The 15,830-nt window shown below is 40.9% G+C and overlaps 1 protein-coding gene across 1 annotated transcript in view; it reads left to right on the forward strand.

The window, feature by feature from the left end:
• Positions 1 to 15,830, forward strand: part of ROBO2 (roundabout guidance receptor 2) — a 632,658-nt gene that overhangs the window by 532,775 nt on the left and 84,053 nt on the right. The window contains exon 15 of the mRNA XM_029911756.1: positions 8,788 to 9,019. Coding sequence (XP_029767616.1) covers positions 8,788 to 9,019 — 232 coding nt within the window. The remainder of the gene's footprint in view (positions 1 to 8,787; positions 9,020 to 15,830) is intronic.

The following is a 15,830-nucleotide window of genomic DNA, read 5'->3' on the forward strand; positions in this document are numbered from 1 at the left end:
CCTCACTCTGCTCTGGCTCCTATCCACTCCCTCCTGGTTCCTGCCTCCCTCTCCCTTTTCTCCTATTTATCCCACCATCCTGGCTCCTACCCTTCATTCGCCTCTACTCCAGTCCCCCTTCCCCTCTACTTATGTATATACCCTCCAATCCGTCCCCTTCCTCTCTGCTCCAGTCAACCACTACTATATCCCCCAATGGCTCCTGCCCCCCTCCTCCTTTTATCCTCACCACTCTCTGTTTCCTGCACCCCTCTCTATCCATTTCAAACCCCTCCCCCCACAAACACTCTGTACACCTCTGCCTTCCTCCATCTCTTCCATGCAGCCTGCAATAGAGAGAGAGAGACAGTCTCTCTGCCCTCCATTCCTGTGGCTAGTGCCACTGCAGCCCCTGCCAGACAGGAAGCCCAATTTCAGGGAAAGTCCTACTCTGCTCTGTAATTCTGGGTTATAGTATGCTCAGTTGCCCTGTAAGAGTGGGCACCCATGGTCTTGTCAGCACCCAGGAGGTGGGAAAGGTTGTACAATGCTGAGTACAGTTGGCATCGTCAGAGAATTTAGCTGCCAATCTCTAACAAGTTTTACTGCCCATGTACAACCTGAAATTTTTTTGAAGTCTTAAAATTTGGCCAAACTTGGGTGGGTCTTTTTGTTTTATTTTTTATGAGAACAGCGAAAGGCACTTCCCTAACATCAGGGTAACTCACCTCTCTGCCAAATGTTCAAATCCCTGCTTCATAAGAACGGCCATACTGGGGCAGACCAATTGTCCATCTGATTCACTATCCTGTCTTCCGACTGGCCAAAGCCAGGTGCTCCAGAGGGAATGACCAGAACAGGCAATCATCAAATCGTCCACTCCTAGCTTCTGGCAATCAGAGATTAGGGACACCCAGAGTATGGATTGCATCCCTAACCATCTTGGCTAATAGCCGTTGATGGACCTATGTTCCATGAATGTAACTAATTCTTGTTTGAACCCCATTACAGTTTTGGCCTTCACAACATCCCTTTGGCAATGAGTTCCACAGATTTACTGTGCATTGTGTGAAGAAGAGATTGGAAGTTCTCAAATAAGCATTTGTATGAATTTTTTAACATGAGCAAAGCACAGTATTTTTTTCCTAATCTCGTTCTTGGAAACAGCTGAACCATTTTAGCTAAAACTTTCCAAAAAATTCAATTTGAGTCAGACATTTGATATGGAGAAATTCATAGAGTATGGCAATATTATAAGCAATTGAAAACAGGATATTGTAGTGGATAGGTAACCTTGACAAAAGCTTACCAGCTCCACCTATAAAGCATCCAAAAGCAAGGGCAGTTAAGTTCTGGAATAGGCTTCTAAGGGAGATTGTGGAATTCCCAGCTTTGGAGGTATTTAAGAACAGGTTAGACAAACCCCTGTCAGGGATGGTCTGGGTATACTTGGTCCTGCCTCAGCTCAGGTGGATGGACTAGATCACTTCTCGAAGTCCTTTCTAGCCTTACATTTCTATGATTCTGTGGGACTTAAAGAAAAACTTGTACTGGAGCAAATTTGGAAATGAAAACTTTAAACAAAGGAATCAGTGTACCTGGGAAGTATTTTTGAGCTTTCTGCTAGGTTTTATTATTACCGATGGGTGAATAGGGAACATTATCTTTCCAATTTTTTTCTTTTGTTATTGTTTAAACTGTTTATTTCCTTTGGTTGTCAAAAAGAAAGTGAAATTACAGGGAATCTGCATGCACATCTTTAACATTTTGAGTCAGGGTTGTTATAAGAAAAAATCTTAGACCTGATCCCACTATGAGCTTCATGCAGATGAATCCCTCAGACCTCTAAAGTCTTCAATAGGGCTCTATATAGGCACTGAGGTCTGTCTATGCAGAGTTAACAGTAAAATAGGGGCCATATTAAGAAAATTTAGGACATGATGTGCCTAACTGAGGCTGTGAGGAGTCAGATTTATGTCTCTTCCTGTAAACATTTAAGTAACGGAGTTGTACTGGCACAAATATTTGCATAAAGCAAATCTTAAAGTCACAGGCACAAGTATTTGTGGAAACTGAATTTCACATTCCCATGTGTGACAAAGTTGGAATTTTCTGCAATACATTTATGAATAATAAGCATGGCAGTGACTTACTGGACTAGGCAGTGATGAGCTCCCAAAATCCTAATAACCGGTTCCCTACTGGCTCCTCGGCGGCACTTCGGCGGTGGGGGGGGCCTTCACTCGCTCCGGGTTTTCGGCGGCATTTCAGCAGCGGGTCCTTAACCCGGAGCGAGTGAAGACACCCACTCCCCGCCGCCGAAGACCCGGTAGGGAAGTGGTCTCCAAACTTTTTTGATCACGCACCCCATCAGTAAAAAATTTTTGAGCACGCACCCCCTGTTCCCAGCCGAACTGTTGAGGCAATAAATAAATAAATAAATAAATAGCCGCTCGGACTCCCGGCCGAACTGCCGGGGGGGGGGGGGGGGGAAGCGGCACTGCTCTGGTGGCACTCCTCCTGCTGCGCACCCTGAAGGATCCTCTTGCGCACCCCACTTTGGAGACCACTGCGGTAGGGAACCACGCGGTGAGGACAAGCCCCATGTGCCTGTCTCCCCCCTGCCATCCGACCCCAACCCACTTCCTGCCCCCCACCGCCCCCCCCCCCCCCCCCCACCCATCACCCCCCCCGCTCCTTGTCCCCTGACCATCCCCTCCCGAGACCCCCCCCCCAGAACCTCCGCACCCTCCAACCACTCCCTGCCCCTTATCCAACCCCTCCTCCCAGCCCCGGCCCCCTTACCATGTTGCTCAAAGCAGCAGGAGCTGCAGAGCTGCCCAGAGTGCTGGTGCCGGTGGCGCGGCGCACTGGGGCTCTGCGAGAGGGAGGGGAAGTGGGGGAGGGGACGGGGGAGGGGCTGGGGGAGCCTCCCCAGCTGGGAGCTCAGGCGGACCAGACAGGACGGTCCCATGGGCCGGATGTGGCCCGCGGACTGGAGTTTGCCCACCTGCTGTCCCCTTTACAACCGGTTCTACACCAGCTTATAAATTTAACAACCGGTGCGAACTGGCTCCAGCTCACCACTGGGACTAGGAATTACTACCATGTTGGTAAAAATGGTTAAAAAGCTGCCCTTGGATCAGAGCCGGAGCCACGAGGTATCTGTCTGGGGTATGAATGGGTTGTTAAAGGACTGTCTGAAACTGGCCATATCAATTAACGATCTGGAAAGACAATTGGAACTCCAGTGGTCTGGACATTCACATCTAGCATCCAGTAGCCAAGAGGAAGGAGATTTTTTCCCTCACCTCTCTGCAGGGAAGCCAAGCAAAGATCCCAAGTGGTAGAATGAAGGGGAAGGGCACCAGGTGGCTGTGTTAGGAGCTGAGATCAAAGAGATACAAGACACATGCGTCTCTGGAACAAGAGAGAAAGGGACAGAGAGACAGGCAGCTAAAATGAATTCCACAGCAGCTTTACTGGGTAGAGCCCTGATGTTGGCCAGTCTGAACTCGGTCTTCACATTTGCTTCTCTATACTAACCTAGGGGCTTCCCAGTGCTGTTTTCCAGTTGACTAATAAACCCTGCTCTGTTTTGGAAAAGTTGCCTGGTGTCACTGCAAATACTTGCTGAGGTGCGTTGATCCCTGAAGAGGAAATAAAAGCTCCTGTTTGGAGACTATCTCAGTTGAACTCACTGGGCAGAAACAGGAGTGCTGCAGCAGAGGCTAAGTCTCGGAGGTGCTGAGATTGTGTGGCCTACCCTTAAGGAAGAGTGGGACCCCTTTACATACTGAAGTGATTCCTCCAAAGGACTGTTTAAAATCTAGGAAGTAGCACAGATCCTGTGGGTCCATGATACCATGTGTGTGAGAATTCACATCAGCCATGCTTGTGTAATGCCGACAGGCCATGGTTGTTGGTGTGCAGGATCGAACCTGGGACCTCTGAATTTTAGTGCATGAGCCTCTACTCTACTGCATGAGCTAAAAACCATATGCCTATTAGCTAAGGCTGTAGAACAGATTCATTAATCTCTTTCTCTAAGTAGTCTCAGTGCTACTAGATGGGCCAGAGCACCACACCAAGGAGGTGTGTGGGTTACACTTTCGCACTCATATAATAAGAGAACGGAAACTATAGTATGTGACTTGTCTCACTAATCATAACTAGCCAGCACAGCACAAATAAATCATGATTAGAACACACGATTAAAAAATGGCAAGACATTGAATAATTTTGAATAACAAATATATTTGAGAAATGGTTGTCTGCTCGTGGATGTCCTGTGACAAGAAGAAGAGTCTACATGAGTCCAATAAATTTTTTGTTATGAATTATTTGCTCAGATCTAGTCACCACTGAAGGCATTTATGATACCTTCTTTTTAAAATGTTCTTTATTGGGGTTTGATGAAATGCCCAAGTGAGGATGTCATGTACTCCTTGTACATGGCAGGTTGCAAGGCTGCTACTAGCATGTCAGGCTTCTGCAGCAGATATGAACTGGCTACAGAGCTTCCATCATGTTGAGAGAGATACAAGAGATGTGTTCTCTATGAGATACATGAATGCACTGTTGCCTATAGCCGTTACCAGCTCAAGTGAGGTATGTTATAAGTGGTGTCACCTAGTGGCTGTACATTATAATATAGTCTGAGCATTCCATTACAGAGGATAAATTTCTAAATGTCAGGAAATGATGAGTAAACTCTGCTGTTTGAAAGAATTTGTCTATGTAGGTGAAACACAGGCTGGAAACACTATACAGTTCTGAAAGAGACTCCAAAAAAATGTTTCAACTCAAATTGGAACCAAAGGCCCAAATTTTGATTTTATTTTTTTTTAAACATATTTCTGCATTTTTGTTTTTTGTTTCAGGTCAATCAAACTCTTTCATTTTGATGAATTCAGAATGTTTTGTTTCAGTTTTGATCATTTGTAATGTACATTTTTAAAATTTAAAATGAAACAAAAAGTTGTTTCAAAACAAATAATTGAAACCATCTGTTCTAAAAATGGCAACGTGGGACTTTTTACCCTCTCCCCCCAGTAAAATTTTGTCAAAATTGATAGAGTTTCACAAAAAAATTGGCTTTCTCTTAATGGCATTTTCCAACAGAAAACTGTTTTGACCAAAAAAAAAAAAAAAAAAAGTGCCAGTTCTAATGCGGCACTCTCCTGCTGTCACATCACTTCAACAATACAGCTTAATTCCCCTGCCCTGGTCCACTCTGCGTTCTTACTCTTTCCCTTTCTCCTCTTCTGTTCCACAATATTGTTTTCCCTCTCAGCCAAGAACTCACCTGGTCCCTATAATGTCTTTTCTTCTCTCTCCAACCCCCGTGCCTTCCATGGAGTGTTAGAAGGTTGGTTTTGATGATACTAGAGAGGTGGATGAACCAGCTGACTGATTCTAATTCATCTCACTGCCCTTCACTCCTCTGCTTTCAGTCACACACTGTGCACAGCATAAGACACGGACTCACACAGAGCATGGGAGCTGGGAGGCAAGGAACTGAGCGAGGGAGACAGCTGGCTACCCATCCCATAGTTATCCAAGTAAACCCCACGGATTTGAAAGGAGTGTCAGAGATAAGAAATTATGAGCAGCCCTTTAAATATTAGATATATCCCACTTCAAACTTCAGGAGTAGTTACTTTTGAGAGATTTCAGAGCACACTAGGATCCTGCATCTAGCCCTTATGGATATTCTGGCCAGGCATGAATGCTGGTGAATTTCCAAGGTTATGGTGAGTTCTTACTGCTGAACTTGGCACAGACTGAGATGTACAGTAGCCGTGACCAAACTCACAAGTTATTCCGCCCAGATGGAGAATTGCTATTGGCATAATTATAAGTAGTATCTTATTCAGGATATTCTGGGAGGAGAATTTACATACAAAAAAGTGTTCTGCAAAATGTCTTTAGACTGCGGCTTAGTGGGCTTGTCCCCAGGAAGCCATAGCAACAGGGTTTGCTAAGTGATGAATTTCTGTGTCATATTTTTAACACCTGAATAGCCTGATAGTATAATCTAATGGGTTTAGAATCCATACAGCATTTGGTGGTGATGTGCATAGATCTGGAAAAGGCAGTTTCCTGGTCCATAGAAATGTATCTGTAACTAGTGCTAACAGTGCACAAAGTGTCACTAGTGTATTTAACTGGTCCTATTAGTAGGTAAAACAAACATGTTAGCTCAGTACAAAATCTATTGTTTATTGCCTACCCTGTGTAGGAAGCTGATTGGTGTTACAGTTATTTCCTCTACTAAATAGTCATCATGACATCGAGATCAATTGTGCCTTTTAAGGCATCACATGATATTGGGGGCAGTGTAGAGCAGCAGCCCACTAGCAATTATTCTCTGGTACCAGTTTATATGCCCCTTGAAGGCATATGCACTCTCTTATTTGAAGGAAGAAAGGTGCCCTTAGTTCCACCTCCTCTCCAGCTTTTTTGCGTGGATAGCATTGCTATCTGTACTAGCTAGGAGTAGTCTGTGGCTGCATCCTGTGTAGGACAAGAGAAGAGACGCTTTTCCTTGTGTCCTCCCTGATATTCCTTGCATATGATTGTGGGGCCAGCCACAGTCTGGCTCAAATACATGACATTAACAATATGTCAGGGTGTTTCAGGTGGCAGTGCATAAGCACACACCACAAGTGAAATGATGACACTATAGATGGTGCTTTATTAGTTACATTATTGAGCGTGTTATAAAATGGTTAGCAAGGTCTTCTGTTCTAATATTTAGTAGTATAGTGAATGCTTGCAATACCTCATACTTCAGAATTGAAGATATTTAATGGCTAAAATCTGGTGATCTGAATTAATAGTTATAATTTCATTGTATGCAGCTTTATGAGCCTTCATTATTAGATGTACTCTGTGTGGGTGCTTAGGTGTCACAAACTCAAATATACACATATTTTATATACAGCCTACTGATTTTCAGCGTAGTATTTTTTAAATTTTCCCTTTTTGACAACTCTTTGTAACCATCAGTTCTTAAAGATTCAGCAAAAAAAAAAAAAAAAAAAGTCAGATTAAAAGTGACACTGTATTTTTCTGAAGTTTCGAGAGAAATCTAATTTTAAATTACCTTTGGATTATTAAACAGCTCAGCCATATACTATAGTTTAGGTGAAAATGATGTATTATGAAGTATGCAAAGGAGTTAATACTGTATTTCGTAGTAAACGTGAGGTTCATAAAGTCTTTACGTCTGTAAAACATTTAATTAATGAAAGTCAAACATGGATAAAAACAATTTACCCTGATTTACAGACTCCCTTCATCTGGAAACAGCTGCTTAATGTTCTTCTTAAAAACACAGCTTGATTCTTTCAGTATTAACAAGCTATTATTGTGAGTTATGTCCCTCTTTCAGTGCATAAATTCACTTAAAGTGAATGTAGAAAAGTTTATAAAATGCAGGCTTAATGTTGTTGTAACATATGTTGCAAGGTTTTTAACAGTGACAATTTTGATTAAAGACATTTTTGCTTTGCTCTTGTAAATTAAGATTTCTTCTTGCTTGCCCTGTTTTTTAATGTTATAAGAACTGAAGAACTTAATGACTAGTAAGTGAGGGGTATAGTAAAGGTAGTGGAAGTCAGAAGATCTTGGTTTGTGCCTTCAGTCTTGGACCCACTTATTCTTGACATAGCCCAAACAAGCATAGCTCTAATTCTGGAAAATCTTTGATGAGTTAGCAAGCTGTCAAGAGGGTGAAGGAAATTGTTCTTGTCACAACTCAGCTATAAGACTAGAGTTAACAACCCAGTCAGCTATATGTCCAAACTGACACACAGAACGTGCTACTTGTATTATTTTCTTTGGCTGTTTGCTTGACAACTGCAGAAGTGAAAATCTTCTTTTAGCATGCAACATTTTGACTGTTAGAGATTAAAATACAAATTCGTGCAAATGTTACAGTACAGTATGGCATAATACCTCAACGTTATTTGATATGATACATTTTTTTCCAGATAAAAATGCTTGTGGTCACTTCAAGATAATACATTTTGAACTATCTTTCTTTCAATTACTGTAATGTTTATTGTTTTGAAAGACAGGGTAGAATTGTTATATTACTGTATACAACCCTGACCTTGAATTCTGTTTGCACGGCAACAAATTAAATACAAACAACAACAACATTCCATCCTCATCTGATGGCATGAGTGCTTTGTAACCTCAGAATGCAAATAGACTGGTTAGTCTAAGAACACAGGAAACAACACATTTTCTTGGTCATTGTTTTTCTGCATCTGTCTATGTTTATTTTGCTTTCCTGAATATCTCATGAAAGGACCAGCCGTAAGCCAAGTAATGGACTAACTAAAAGCATATAGTAATCTTGAAAGCTTTGTACTTTTCTGAAAATAAATTGTTTTTCCTTTCTTTCTTATATTTCAGCAAATCAGTAGCCAAGTTAGTTTTAATTGTTTTACATGCAATACTCATTATGACAAATTGCTAGAAAATTATCTACTTATGATTTTTGTTATTTATTTTATGCTTTGAGATGTAGGTGGGTGTATCATAATATCTAATGGGATAAAGTAAAGGGAACAATGAGAGAGTTACACCACTTTAAAAAAATTAAGTGAAATGACAGTAATCCACAAGAAGCTTTAATTTTAGATTTTGAGGAAGTCAATAACAGGCAACTGACTAGTTTGCTGTTTGTCATAAACACATGAATATAGTAAGTAGCCTTTTTGGTTTCATTATTGGATTATGGATCATGTACTTTAAAATGTATATTAATGTGCCAATTCATACTATTTCCAGGTTGACCGCCAATCCCAGTTTATTCAGGGCTATCGAGTAATGTATCGCCAAACATCAGGCCTGTCTTCTCCAATGGCATGGCAGAATTTGGATGTGAAAGTCCCCACTGAGCGCAGTGCTGTCCTAGTCAACTTGAAAAAAGGGGTTTCTTATGAAATTAAAGTTCGACCCTATTTCAATGAATTCCAAGGAATGGATAGTGAATCAAAGTCTGCCCGTACTACTGAAGAAGGTTAGTATAATTGTCAAAAAAAAGCAACCGGTTTCCCCATCTTGTCTCAAAGGGGAAATCATTGTGTTCATTGTGAAGACTGTGCAAATAATTTTGTTCTAATTAGTTTCCAAAATGTCTGTACATAATTCACTGCAGCTTTCCCTGTTTTGCATGAAAAACTGGCTTTAGGATTTCACCTAACAATCTATTTGGGTGGTATAATGCTATGGGGTCTGCATTGGCCAGTCCTATGCCTCTCTTCTCCAGAAGAAGAACAGGAGTACTTGTGACACCTTAGAGACTAACAAATTTACCTTTTGTCTCTTCAACGTGTGCAGCAAGCAATTTTGGGTTTCTGACACGTGTTCTGCAACAGCATTTCCTTTAAAGTACCCAGGCTGCTGGTGCAGCAGACCCAGTCCATGGTTTGCAAGTAGAGAAACCTTTTGCAGATGACTGAGTAATAATAGGCATTCTTTTCTGAATAGGAAATAACATAGATGGATGGCATGGCTAGGAGAAGAGGATGGGTGAAGGATTCCCAATAATGCCTTTAATTAGTGTGCAAAAACACTAAGACTAGTCCAAGTAGCACACCATTCTTGAAGCAGCCCTCTATGGTGCTAAATACAATGAAACCAGTTGTCCGTTACTCAGTGTCAGGAAAATGTCCTTAAAACACAGATCAGAACATGCATACGATACAGAAGTAGCAACCATCTTATAACACCGAAATGAAGAAACAACCCTCTGTACATCATGCAACATAGATGTATTGTTCTGCTTAGAAAGAGATGCTTTTAGAGTTGGCTGGAGTGTAAAGAGAGGAGAAATTAAGCTGGCTTTGACATAAATATTCTCTCCCCCCGCACACACACACACAATTTTTTTAAAAAAATTATCTAATCATCCCTATTTCCATAGTATCTGAGCCACCTTTGGCATCTCTTGGATGGTCTTGTGGCCAAACTACAAACCTGGAGTCAAGAGATCTGGGCTATCTTCCTGGCTCTGCCACAGACTTCTTTTGAAGCCTTAGGCAAGAAATGTAGGCCAAGACTTTCAAAATGGGCATCTATTTTATTAAAATCTTGACTGTAATCTTTCTGTGCCTGAGTTTTTTTATCATTCAGATATGGGTCTATGTGATCTCCATTACTCATAGGGTGTTGTGAGGAAGTTTATTCAATAATGATTGCAGCATGCTTTGAGATCTTGGAATGGAACATGTCATCATCATAGTTGTTGATGTTGTTGTTATTATTATTATTATACTTTTCACCTTCAAACATGTTATAATTACTTAATTAGACAACAGTTAAGCAACCAACCCTGGGATCAGTTTTGTGAGTTAGGTAGTTGCTGTCCCTGTTTTGCAGATGGAGAAACTGAGGGTCCTATGACTTGCTTGAGATCATACAGGGAGTCATTGACAAAGGCAAGTTAAGAATTTGGGAATGCCTGACTCCCATTGCTTCGATTAGATCATAAATCCTAAATTCTTCAGTAAAGATTAGCTTCACTGTAGTATGAACAAAGCTTGTTTTAAAAGTTTAAAAAAAGAAAATTGGAAAAAGCTTACTGAGTTGAAATTGCTTTGCTAGAATTTCACTATAGGATTTTTCTCCCCCTCACTAGAGGATTTTATTCTTGTCCATTCTCAATTGATTTTTGTTGTTTATTTAGTTCATCTAAGTGTCTCCTGCTAAAGTTAAATTAAGACTCGCTAAAAAAGAGAAAAGGTTTTGTATCTGTAGTCTACTTCTGTAAAGTACTTCAGGAGTGACATTTTCATTTGTAACCCTCACCTCCCAGCAGAACCTGTCAGGTAATTTCCTACTTTAAAGGCCACTTTTTCTTGTGGAATAACTTTCTACACAGTAAAGATTTTTAGAACTTTCCTTGCCTACAGATGTGTTAAAGTCACAGTCCATGTGTATATTAGTCTAACCTTCGGCCACTCTGTTGACTAGTGTCTTCTTCAGAAAAACAAATGGTTGCCACCTGTCAAATGTCAACCACTATAAAAGATTCCCCAACCCCCACAGTATTTAACTGCTTGTGTGATAGACTTTTTTTCTATCAAAGCACCAATAGGTAACATAAGCTTCCGTGAGAAACTTAGTGAGTGTATTTCAATGGCTATTTCCTTTGATTCTTCCAATTATCTTTGTAATTACCTTGCTGTTCATACTTTTGTAAAGATAGTCCCAAATAAATGTTTGGTGAATATGATTTACTTCTCATTCATACATAAAAGGAGTAGTATTTTTAAAGGTATCACACTTGTTGCATTGACATCTGATTCTGTTTTGAAAATCAGACTTTTCAGACCTGACTTTTGAAAAAGTCAGTTATACTATCTTTAGAGAAACAATTTGGAAGAGTGCTGTGAATACTGTATATTTTTGCAGCATCAAAATATATAGCTTTGGCAAAGGCAATGTACTACCAGAAAGAAGTTTCAGCTTTTTTACTGGATTTAATTTGACATAGAATGTTACTTCTGAGGCCTACCTCCAAAAATCAATTTCACCACAGTTAGACTTTTCCTCTAGATCAGACATTTGTTACAATTCAGTATCCATTCATCTCCTACCTCTTTGGCCTTGTGAAAGTAACAAATGGAATTCTGTTTGGTTGCGTCTGGAAAAGATGAGCAGTGATTTGGGTTCTTTCATATCTGTAGCAAGAAGCTGAGCACTGGAATAATTGATCTGTCAAGAATCAGGCAAGGTGTTCTCCACAAGCCAGCATCAAGGGAAATGAGAAAACAGTTTTAAAAATGTTATTTTTCAGTGTGGTCTATTTAATAACTACAGCACAGTCAGACAAGTGGTTTAATTTATATCATGGTGCCAGCTGACAGAGCAATATTATCATAGAGAGAGAAGTCAGGACTGTCTATACACACACACACGCAAAAGAGAGAACTGGACAAATAATAATGGATCATGTATTTGATAAGTTTCAGGTTTTTTGTTCACAAATTATCCTAAAAGCTGAACATGATTTTTTTTTTCAAATTCATTCACTTATTTGAAATTCCTCAGGAAATAATTAATACTTGGTCTGTGTGTTGTTCATGACCTGTTCATTGCAAATGTATGGTATTCTAAACTTGAGCTCTCTTGTTTAGTGTTCATTGGACACTGTTTTCATAGTGTCCACTTGCTGTTTGGATTAGTCTGACTCAAGGCTTTTATTAATTTCAATTTCACTTTCCATTAATATTATTCTGTATCCTCTTAAAATTCCGGTAAATTAATTCACTATAATAGTCATAAAATATAAACTCAAAGAAGGAATTAATACAGTTGAACTGAAGGGTTTTTTTTTTAACGAAAATGAATATTTTTCAAAAATATCTTGCAGTATTTGTTCAGTTCTCTATCTCTACATAGGTTTGTACAGTATGTATATGTGATGTATTATCTTTCCATATGCATTGTGTATTTTTGTATATAAATGAATGTTATACACGTTAAGGAGGGAAGTGAATGTATTTCAACAAAACAGTCCATTATATTTTAATGCAAAGAGGATAAGCAGCTTAGTTTTAATCTCTGCCATTATAATAATAATGCAGGTGCAAGGGTGTGGCTTTAAGTATAGAAGACAGTTCCAGTGTGGGAAGCCCTACCAGTTGGTGGTATTGGGAAGAGAGAAAGGGAATAGGTTCAGGAATGGAGACCCCAACGGAGGATGGTTATAGAGAGAGATGTCCTACAGGTTCATGCATTTATTATTAATTTTCTTTTAGAATCAGGTACGTTTATTTACATTTTTGTTGTTAAAGAGAGAATAGATTTTTTTTATATTGATACTGTTTTTATTATGTGGCTTAGTTCTGTTTCAAGTGCTACAAAACTTAGGTCCTAGTCTTCAACGGCACCAATTTTATACTCAGCATGGTTGAGAAAAGTAGCTTTAGGCCACCTTTCTGCTTCACTGATTTGGGTTGGCCAGGGGCCAATTTGCCCCTGGAGTAACTTAGAGCAATTTAAGTGCTGCACAAGTTACATCAGCTACTGCAGTTCCTTAGAGACCACTACACTGCAATGGGCGAGTAAAGGACTGTGGTACCACACTTAGCTGCTAGGAGGCACTCAAGAGGTGAGGGCCCCATTATGATTTGGTACTGGAAGTGGGATTTTCAGACCAGACCCTGAAAGAAGGGAAAGATGGAGGCACGTCTGTTGATCCTGCAACAACAACAGGCAGCAACCTAAGAGCAGAAGATGACCACCATAAAAGAAGAGGCTACCACAGCCAACCTGCTGCTAGTGATCAACGTGATAGAGCAACAACAGGGAAGTTTGGCAAGAACTCCAGAATGCTTTCTATCATAATATTTTGAACCATATGGGGGAAGTTAGAGTCCTGAGGGCTATGGATAAGAATCCCAGGTCAGAGCAGTCCCTTTGGAGAGGTCAAGCAGGATATTCCTACAGCTAGGAGATAGGAGGTGGCAGTTAGGAAAGTAGATATGAGGGGCTTTGTGTGAAGAACCCTACGTTCTCACACTTGTGGGGGACTCTTCCACCTCGATGCAAGGGTGTGGCATTAAGTATAGAAGACAGTACCAGTAGTGGAGGCCATACCAGTAGGTGGTATTGGGAAGACAAAAAGGGAATAGGTTCTGGAATGAAGACCCCAATAGAGGATGGTTATGGAGGGAGGTGGCCTCCAGGTTCATGCATTCAAAGAGCTTGGGGTAGGTCAAGATCCCAAGCAGGGAGACAAAGATATCCCAGACCAGCAGTGAGCTCAGAGGAAAAGAGCAGTGTAGGTGGGTCCTCCAGGCCTGCTTTGAGAGGTTTCACAGAAGTAGCCAATCAGAACCCAGCAGGCTCAGATAAAAGGAGCTGCCGGGCCTTAGCAGGTCAATTCCTGGCTCAGACAAGAGAGGCAAGGCCAGGTTCTCCTCTCTGACCACAGGTGCTCAAGGGATAGCCAGAGTTTGGTGCTGGCTGCATTTGAATAGCTGGGTTTGCAGGGAGAGAGAGAGGACTAAGAACTTTGATCCTGAGATAAGAGTGAAGCAAAAATAAATAAATAAATAAGGGAGGGGGGGACTAGGTAGGAAGCACCCCAGGGAAGAAACAACAACAAACTGAAATTAAGCACTATGTGGCTGCTATGTATAAGGTCCCTGAGTTGGAACCCAAAGTAGTCAGAGATCCCAGGTTCCTCTACCAGTCACAGTGGCATAAACCCGAAGAAGGGGACATAGCTTATTTGAGAACCTAAACACAGGGCTGAATTTAAAGGGTCCAGAGCTGGGGCTGAAGACCCTAGTGAGAGCAGTGTTACTGTTCATTCATTGAACTCTTTATATCTCAGAAGTGTTTCATTTGGACTTTGTGACTTGGTTGGAGGGCCAAGCCACTCAAGCCCCACCAAGGTCAGCTGGCAGCCTACAGAAGGTTCCAGGCATGAGAAAAAGATTGTGTACCACACTCAGCTACTAGGAGTCTCTCAAGAGGTGAGATCCCCCCATTACAGTCATTAAAAGGAGTTGAGTTTAAATTCCTGGATCCAGATTTATTGGTCATATTCTGCAAAACATCAGGTGTAGTCGAGAAGCCATAGGAAAAATTAATGTATCCTGGACTGACTCAGGAAACTTGAGTGATCTTGACATCCCAGCTGTCCTGAGGCTGCCAGGGCTTTTGGGTAACCCAGGCATTGAAAGCCAGGGAAGATCAAAAGGTGAATAGGGAGATGACGGTGACTTTGGGCCCATTTTTCAGGGAACTATGGTCTAAGGGTGTTTAAACAATCAGGAAAACCCAGTAATGAAAGGACTTTTCCAGAGTTTTGGTGCCCTCAGAACTAATGGAGCAACAAAGTGAACCAAGTCCTTTATGGACAGGAATACAGAGCTAGAGGAGAAAACTGAGGGAAAGGCTTCAGTTGGAAATCCTGGACCTCAGTGATTTTTTTGTTTAATGTGACAGAAATGTACCAGAAAAAACCCTGGACCTACAGGTTGCTGAGGCTTTCAGAACTTGGCATCACAGCAAGAGTGAGAAGTGCTTGGAATGCCAGTGGGTTCTCTAATGAATGTGCTAATGGTGCTGTGAAATTGATAATGTAGTCTCTACCATAACATCTTTAAAAAATAATTGGGGGACCCTGCAGTTCACACATTCTCACTTGTGGAATAAAGGCGTCATGCTGAAGGTGATGACATTCTTTCCCAGGGAAATGTCTTAATAACACAAATCACTTTGGTGACTTAGCCTGGAACTGTGGCAACACTTCTGTATTCTTTATCTGGGGCATGGACATGGGAAGAGAGACTGCAAAAGAATGAGATATCATAAATGTTCAATACCCTCAAGTGATTAAACATACAAAAAGCTGCAGGACAAGAGTGAATGATGGAGCAGAACAGGAACCGCCCAGGGAAAAGAAGATGTGGATATTTTTATGAGTTGGGTTCAATATCGTTGAAGCAGAGGGTAAAATAATTTTAAGATGCAATTAAACTTCTTTATGGAACCAGGTAGCTGAAACAATAGGGGCCTCAAACAAAACACAGGCACATGTCACCACCTACAAGAATAGCACATGTGAGGTCATTCAGAAATTTTAACTGTATGGGTGGAGAGGTTTTGCTATTTTGAGTGGGGATGCATGTGAGAGAGATGCACACCACAAAGGGTTACAGATGTTCATTATTTCATTTTATCATCCCTTGACCATTCTATTATGTGATGTTATGGTCAGTTCATATGCTATTTCATATATAATTGATATAGGGTAAATAGAAATAAATTGTAGGATTATACAAGTATAGGATTGATAAGTATTTAGGAGC

Source organism: Terrapene carolina, unplaced genomic scaffold (assembly GCF_002925995.2).
Source record: "Terrapene carolina triunguis isolate 2854851 unplaced genomic scaffold, T_m_triunguis-2.0 Scaffold38, whole genome shotgun sequence".
NCBI classification, from domain to species: Eukaryota; Metazoa; Chordata; order Testudines; family Emydidae; genus Terrapene; species Terrapene triunguis.